At 40.2% G+C, this 8,815-nt stretch overlaps 1 protein-coding gene across 1 annotated transcript in view; it reads left to right on the top strand.

Annotated features, from left to right (window-relative positions):
* LOC107574735 (polymeric immunoglobulin receptor-like) overlaps positions 1-8,203 on the top strand; it is a 15,792-nt gene extending 7,589 nt beyond the window's left edge. Inside the window, exons 5-10 of the mRNA XM_016261183.1 lie at positions 3,291-3,602; positions 3,689-4,006; positions 4,084-4,359; positions 7,569-7,664; positions 7,846-7,892; positions 7,991-8,203. Coding sequence (XP_016116669.1) covers positions 3,291-3,602; positions 3,689-4,006; positions 4,084-4,359; positions 7,569-7,664; positions 7,846-7,892; positions 7,991-8,203 — 1,262 coding nt within the window. The remainder of the gene's footprint in view (positions 1-3,290; positions 3,603-3,688; positions 4,007-4,083; positions 4,360-7,568; positions 7,665-7,845; positions 7,893-7,990) is intronic.
* The last annotated feature ends 612 nt before the right edge of the window (positions 8,204-8,815 follow it).

Raw genomic sequence — 8,815 nt, 5'->3', positions numbered from 1 at the left:
TTAGGAAGGGGAAGATAAGGGCAGATGTAAGACCCCCGAAGGAAATGAGTGGATACTGAGGTATCACTCTGATCCGGTCAAAAGCGCTGACGCCCTGTCTGGATCACATCCCTTAGGTCTTTTACCTACCTTCCTTTAACCCGCGATTCTTCCTACCCCTACCGGCGGGCGGGGGAGGAGCACGAGTCGCAACACTAGCCTTCTGTGTTGTTAGGGACCCCTGGGTTGTTCGGGCTTAGACCTGGACCTCCTTTATCCAGGTTTTTCAGCAGGTCAGCCTGATATGCTTGGAGCATCACCATCGTGTGCAATGAAGCGACAGCCTGACCTGCTGCTGCTGCGTATGCCCTGGCATTCGAGCGAGATGTCAAGGAGGGAGTCTTAAAAGAGGACGTCTCACCCATAGAGAGATAGCTGGCCAGCGTCTCTCTCTATAGGGGCATCTTCTCATAACTGCTTTCGCGCATCGTCTCGATGTTGGCATAACTCCTTTGCAGGAATCGATGGATGCATTAGGAAAAAAACGGCCTCTTCCATTCCTTCTCAATCGCTGTATGGAAAACAGGAAGAAAGATGGCTCCCCTGAGATGGAGGGTTATGGCCAGAAAAAATCATCGAGATGACCTCGCAGTGTCACTTTCTTCGCCCGCTTCATGGCAAGTAAAACCTCGCCGTGGCACGATCCATAACTTTCAAAAGCTCATCATACGCAGGGCAGGAGGATTGGGAAGGCTCAGCCTCAGCTTCTTTGCCCTCCTCAGACATTTCCTGCTCTTCCTGGGCCGAACCCAGCAGAGCACTAGCCCCTGGATCAGACAATGTTAATGAAATAACATCATCCTGCAGCGGCTCACTCTCGTCCACAGCCGACTATCGCGAGAGGGAAAACCCCTCTTCAAACTCATCGGCCAGATCCACCTGCGATCCCAACGAGCTCATTCTCCTCCGTGTCTCAGCAGCGGCGGGACCTGAATCGCGGGAAGCAGATGGCTGCCCGTCTTTCCTCAAAAAGAGAGACAAATGAGAGCAGAGCTTTTTTCACTGGAAAAAGCTTGCAGTGCGCGCCGATTGCACCCTCGGAGACATCGCGTGCATGCTCTTCGCCCAAACAAGTAACGCATAGATCGTGTGTGTCATCGCTCTTACCACAGAAACGCACGCTTCAAACAAAACAGTCAGTGAAGACGAAGAAGAGGATGATGTGTTCTCCCGGTGCCTATTTATACTATAATCGCACCGGTAGTGACGTCATGACTGTCGCCGGCCAAAGTGTTGTCGGTGTTTTTTCAATGTATGCTTCAGACACGGGTCACGACGAGGCATTCCCCATAGCGACCCCTAGAGGACGCAGTTCGAAGTTCCCATGAAAGGGAACAAGGTGGATATAGAGAACATGAAAACCTGTATGAGCTCTCAGTATCAGACAATGTAACCTCCACTAGATTGTGATCTTTCAGTGTGATTAATGTAATAAATAAGGTGGTAACACTTTATAATAACTTTTATTAATAAATAATTTACAAACATTATATAATGCTTAATGGATCATTATTAAATAAATATTCAAAGAGTTACAAACGTGAGAATGTGCTTGTTAAAGTTTGCTAATAAACTTAATAAACATTAGATAATGTTCAAACAAATAATTTCATGTAAGTTGAAATGCTTTCAAATGTCATTAAACTTTCAATTACATTTGACCAAGCACTTATTGAAAATCTGCAAATGATTTTAACAGATGTTATAAAATGATTAAAAGCTTGTGTTAATGCACAACACTTTTCCTGCTGTTGAGGTGTGATACGGGTAAGGTTAGGGACAGGTTTGGTGGTATGGGTAGGTTTAAGGGTTGGTTAAGGGGTCAACAGTGTACAAGGGTCAATTTGATAATTATAAGGGAACACGGTGCAATCTGTTTATATTATATTGTTTTAATAAATTAACATATTTACTTTAAAAAATGATTTGTTTTCCCCTGTTTTTTTATGATTCAAGGAATAGATATCCTGTTTAATGATATACTGATGAATGATAGGCACACAACAGGGTTTTGAATTACTCTTTCCTGGAGAACTTTATAGTTATCACATGTAATTGCAGACGACCTACTTCCATAAACATCCAGGGCTTATACTGACCTCTTGACTATAGATGGAAGCCATGTACAAATGCGACCGACATATAACCAAGAACATTTAATCAATGTTCTACACACTAGGTGGTGCTCTTTCAGTGTGATTAATGTGATGTTCAGTCAGTGGTGTTGGTGGGAGGAGCCAGTAAAGCTGCTCATTACTGATAAAGAGCTGAATAAAGAGGAAGTAACTAAAGCAGACAGATGTAGAGACCGAGAGATTCACACAAAGATCATTCAGCATAAAGAAGACTGAACTCAACTCACAATGAAGATCCTCCTCATCTTCCTCACTTTCTACCTGATCTCAGGTGAGAGCTTTTCTCTTTCATCACTGCAGTAATGATGCTGTTTTCTGTTCATCAGCTTTCTGATCACAGTATCAATCTGATTGACATCTGCAGTGAGATGCTTTAGCGTCACGGGATATTCTGGAGGAAGCGTTCTTGTTAGATCATGGAAGCCTTGGCACAAAGACAATGCTAAATACATGAGAAAGCTACAGAATACAAAAATACTAATTAATAGGAAACACGATCAGTGGATTAATGAAGGAAGATTCACTTTATTTTCCAATAATCATGGAAAGCTCATGATCTACATCAGAGAACTGTTGAATAAAAACATCTGCTAAATGATTAAATGTCAGTGTAAAGTAGAACAAACTCAAACCCAGTATAAAAGTGTCTACATTCTGTGTTTCCTGCTAAATTGATTAGAAGTAATATTCGTGATTGACAGCTAAAGTGGGCGTGTCTAGAGTGAGCGGCTCCACAGGAGGTGGTTTGATGATCAAGTGTGAACATCCTCAATACAAAACCAACCCAAAATACATCTGTAAAGAATCAGACGGATGTTCAGAGAGGAAGAATCCAGGAGTTCAGGATGAATGGATGGAGAATGGAGATGTTTCTTTATATGACGACACCAGCGCAGGAGTCTTGATGGTGTTTTTTAGAGAGCTGAAAGCTGCAGATGCAGGAACATACAGGTGTGGAGTGAAAGTATCTGACTATACTGAGAGCTTCACTGAACTTCAGCTGCACCTCAGACACGGTGAGCAAACTCAAGTACGTTATCTTGTATATAAATTATTTGTTCTGATTTTTATGTAATTTTAAATTTTAATTAAAAAAAATGTCATTTATAGATGCAGATGCAAAATATCTACAGAGTGTGTCTGAATTTGCTCATCCTGGTGGAGAAGTCAACATCACCTGTCAGATCCCAGAGCAACAAGAAGTTCATTTCTGTAAAGAGGATGTTAATCACATCTGCCAAACCATCAGCTCATCTGAAGTGACAGAAATGAATCCTTCATCTGAGAGAAATGAAGAGAGAGTTGTTAGAGTGAGCATCAGTAATGTGAGTGTGAGAGATGCTGGAGTTTACTGGTGTGGAGCAGAAACCAGAGACACATATCTGACTTTCATCTCCCTGAACACTAAAATTCAGCTCAACATCATCAGTGAGTCCATTCAGATGATTTCACTGTAGTAAACACAGTATATTCAGAATCATTTGTGTTAAATGTCCATGTTTGTTTGTTTTTAGTGCCTCCAGTAGTGAGACATGAAGGAGAATCTGCTGAGATAATCTGCCCTTATGATTCAATCTATAAATCAAAGCCAAAGTCTCTCTGTAAGGGGAAGTGCTCCACTAGAGACAGAAATACTCTCAGTGAGACTGTGAGAGAAGAGAAAGAGAGCAAGACTGGCAGATTGACTCTGAATGATAACGTCACTGCACGTGTCTTCACTGGGACCATCACTGGACTGACAGCAGAGGATGCTGGGAAATACTGGTGTGCAGTGACATTAGAAACAGACCTCAATTATCTTTACACTCATCTGATCGTCATCATGAACGAGGGTGAGGAAGGTTTCTGCATCTGAATATGTGAAACTACGGATGTGAATTGATGTTCTTGTGTCTGTAAACATTTCCAGAGCTGAACTTGACTAAGTATGAAGGAGACAACGTGTCAATCCAGTGCAAACATCATGATGAAGATCAGAAGAGCTTCTGCAAAGCACATGAAGCCTCCATGTGTGTGAAGGATGGAGTTTCATTGGAGACGATCAGAGATGATCGATTCTCTTTCAGTGATGAAGCATCTTCTGGAGTCTTTACTGTGAACATCACTGATCTGAGAGAAGAGGATTCTGGGATATACTGGTGTGGAGCTCACGTCATCACTAAAGTCATTCTAGAAGTCAACAAAAGTAAGTTTTACCTTAACCTGACCTACATTGTTTCTATTTAAAGGTGATTAGCATCAGTAATCATCTTGACCTCACAGATAGTGGTAGATTTAGAGATTAAGTAGCTGAGAGAGAAGCCAAGTAATTTGTGATTTCCTCAGGTTATGAAAGCAGAAGTGAAAGAATTGAGCAGCCACAAATAGATTTTAGAAAATTTGCAGATGCAAATTATATTACATTATATCAAAACTAAAACTGCACTAAATGCTAAGATATGGCTGCTGTATGTTTTATGTAAAATGTGGTTTATTGCACATACTGTGGTTTTTTAACTTTACTGGTATTACTGGCACCTGTTCTCCAGGTGTTTCTGGAAGAATCACGATCTCTTGCATTTGTGTGACTCTGCTGCTGATGGGAGCGTCTGTCCTGTTATTATACAAATTAGGATACATCAAGACACGAGGTGATGATCGCAAACACACTCATGATTTAACGGTCTACTGGCCTTGTGTGACCTGCTACTGTTTTACTTTCTCTCTGTCATTTTGAATTCAAATAACATGAGCAGTTTAGCCAGTTCTCATTTGATTTCTTGGAAAGTGGGCCTGTAGTTTTATCTGTAACTAATCATTTGACTTTTTTCCAACCTTATTCCTAAAGACACTCTAACACTGCACACTCAGGCCCAGATTGACTAAACAGATCATATTATGTTTTCTTAAGGCAGCTTTAGTGTATTGTTGCAAATTAAAACTATCAAGCAAGTTTTGTTGTGAGCGTTTGTACTCTGGTTATAATTCACAGATCAGCACGCTTCCCCAGGCAGGACGGAGATGAGCGATGGAGAGGTGAGGGGTGTTTAGTTTCTTGTTTATTGGACATTTTGTTGACTGTCATTTGCACATGAAGCAGAACTAGAACCAATTTAATGGATTACACAACATATGACTTGTTTTCATGTGACTGACCAAAAGTGACAAAAAATACTCACTAGTAAAAGTGTGATAATTTGCAATGCAAAGCAAAAACTTAATACTTCACCTCCTGAGTACTTGGGGGGGGGGCAATGCTTGCCATGCTTGTTTGTAGGGCTGCACAATTTGGTCAAATCTTTGTGATTATCAATATAACTATATAATAATATTGATATGATGATATTATTACTTTTATTAAATACACATATACATATTACATGCAGCATATATCTATTTGATTAAACCACAGCCTTTGCGATTTCGTAGTCTCACTAAGCCATATTACAATTTCCTTTGTATTTAAATTAATCACGCAGCCCTCGTATTCAATCTAGTTTATTTCTCTCTAAATCAATCTTCTCTGTAAACATTTCCAGAGCTGAACTTGACTAAGTATGAAGGAGACAACGAGTCAATCCAGTGCAAACATCATGATGAAGATCAGAAAAGCTTCTGCAAAGCACATGAAGCCTCCATGTGTGTGAAGGATGGAGTTTCATTGGAGATGATCAGAGATGATCGATTCTCTTTCAGTGATGAAGCATCTGCTGGAGTCTTTACTGTGAACATCACTGATCTGAGAGAAGAGGATTCTGGGATATACTGGTGTGGAGCTCACATCATCACTAAAGTGCATTTAAATGTCAGCAAGGATAAGGATAGAAGTAAGATAACTTTGTTTTGTTTGCGATTTCAAATATGAACACTTACAGATCTTCAAGTGTGACATTGAGAGGGTCGTTCTAAAGTCATTATTGTCTAATATATTGTTTTTGTTTCTCTTAAATTTAATGCACTAAAACTTGTGTTTTATTGTCTCACATAACTAATTAAATATCAGTATAGTAATTTATACTCACTAGATGGATTGATTGACCTACTGCACATCTGGGTCTCTGAGTTTTTTGGAGCTTTATTCCAAACGTGTTATTTTATGCTAACTTGTCATTTCCTTTTTTTTGTGATTCTTAAAAATGCCATATAAAAGTTTCCATATAATTTATTTATTCCTTAAGAAACCTTTGAATCTCATTTTGTGGCATCCCAGATAGCTTGCGGATGTGGGCCACTTAAGGCAATGATATGGCACTGGTGGCCTTCTTATGGCCCGGACAAAATAATCGTATTTGGTCACGTATTGTATCGCGTACCGTGTCAGTGTCGTGCGCTTTTGCTTGGCCATTTGTTGTGATAAACAGGAAAATGTGTCCAGCTGAATTCAATTTGAGTTTTGTTAGACGAATACAAAAAGCTTAATATACCGCGTCAGCGGTTGCGGCAGCCCATGTGTGAAGCCCTCCTCGTGTGAAGACAGAGGGGTGTAAAGACCATCGACTAAGATATCGTTCGACTCCACCAAGCAGGGACACCGGCAAGGGACATACGTATCGCTTTTAAATCATTCTCTTTCCTACTACTTGTTTCCCTTCTGTTTTCAGTTTTTATAACCAAATCTTACTATGTGTTTCCAGATCCCTACTATCACTACCACTCGCAAACCATGCATCACACACTGTAGGCAGCGCAATCCTATCAACCAGCGCACTTTGCCTATGTCTACTAATACACTACTTTCTTTTTCTATGTGTCTCTGGAATTGCCAGTCTGCTGCAAACAAAGCAGATTTGATTACTTCTGTTACAAGTCATTCAAGACCTCATGGCCCTGACAGAGACGTGGATCAAACCAGAGGACAATGCTACACCTGCAGCACTCTCCAGTAATTTCTCTTTTTCCACTCCCCCCGTCTGACTGGAAGAGGTGGAGGTACTGCTTATCTCTAATGATTGGAAATGTAATCCTTTACTATCTCTGAGTATCAACAGCTCATTTGAATCACATTCAGTCACTATTACCCACCCTTTTAAAATCCATTTTATAGACCCCCAGGACCACTAGGTAACTTCGTGGAAGAATTAGATGTGCTGCTCTCAAACTTTCCTGAGGATGGTACTCCCCTAGTTATGCTTTGCATGATGAAGAAGGAGTTTTCCTTTCACATCAAAAGCACAGAGATGAGCTGGAGGTTCAGAGTCTCAGTTTAATTTGGTTGCGAAGAACTAACGGTCTTTATTCAGGAAACCCACATGAGACTCAACAGAGAGAAGAAGTAGAGCTGTGTGCAAGTCTGCACAAGAGAGACTAAAATGTGCTTTTTTCCCCTATAATATATAATTTAGTTTAATTCGATCAATCAAACGTGTTCCTAATGCATTAAGATTTATTAACACTCAGTATGTGTTTTATTCTCAGATTTCTCCGTGATCTTCATTATTAGTGTGTGTGTGATTCTGCTGCTGATCGGTGGATTCACTCTGACTGTGTACAAATTAAGAGACAAGAGACGAGGTGATACTTGGTTTCAATATTTATCTCTTGAATCGTTTAATTAAATAGTTTGAGTGTCTCTGAGCTGCTTCAGTAAATCTCAATCACTCAATGAGTTTCTGTCTCAGATGCTGCTGACATTTAATGTTGATTGAGTTTGTCTTTCTCTCACTGATCAGTTCATTTTGTTTTGAGTAATTAGGAAGAATCTCAACATCAGACAAGAGAAAGAGGAAGAAAAATACAGTAGTGAGTTACAGTTTGTGTGTGTGTTTGTATATATATTGTGCTTATGAGATATTTTCTCATTTTAAAATACATTTTCTGTCTATTTTATCTGCATTCAGTCATCATGTGCAGACAGCAGACGTGATTCTCTCTCAGATCCTGGATCAGCTCAAATGAAGAATCATGATGAATTACCCACAATCCCCTCTGATGAGCTCCTGTACGCTGCTGTCAGTTTCCAGAAGCATGAAGAGTCTCTCAGTGACGCTACGGTCAGATTCAGTAAGAAGGAGATTCACTCTGATTACACCACGATCAGATTCACCACATGAGACTCAACTAACTCACTTATAACAGATCATCACACATTACACCAATATTTTATAAAAAACAGACTATGATATATATATATATATATACAGTAGTCAACATTTGAAGTGGATCAAAACCTTTAATCAAAGTTGTCCTAAAACCTAAAACCAAAATGCATTCTTGTCTTAGGACAACTTTGATGAACTTTTCTGATACACTTCAAATGTTGACTACTATATATTACATTTGTTTACATTAGTAATTTTTTAGTGTTGAGCAGTTGTTTGGTTTGATGAGAGTCGTTCAGTTCAGTTTGTGAATCATGAGACACTTTAAAGCAAAGGTGCCCAAACTCGGTCCTGGAGGGCTGGTGTCCTGCAGAGTTTAGCTCCAACTTGTCTCAACACACCTGCTGGGAAGGTTCTAGTATGCCTGGTAAGAGCTTGATTCGCTGGTTCAGGTGTGTCTAATTGGGGTTGGAGCTAAACTCTGCAGGACACCGGCCCTCCAGGACCGAGTTTGGGCACCCCTGCTTTAAAGTTTCCGCTGCAGCTCATGTTGCTTCTTTCGCATGTTTAAAATAGTCTCATGTCAGTTTATGTGAGGGTGTGATGAACACAGGAAATAAACCC

Source organism: Sinocyclocheilus grahami, unplaced genomic scaffold (genome assembly GCF_001515645.1).
Source record: "Sinocyclocheilus grahami isolate Dianchi unplaced genomic scaffold, SAMN03320097.WGS_v1.1 scaffold2321.1, whole genome shotgun sequence".
NCBI classification, from domain to species: Eukaryota; Metazoa; Chordata; class Actinopteri; order Cypriniformes; family Cyprinidae; genus Sinocyclocheilus; species Sinocyclocheilus grahami.
The sequence above is the reverse complement of the archived record's forward strand: the minus strand, read 5'-3'. Positions and strand labels throughout refer to the sequence as shown.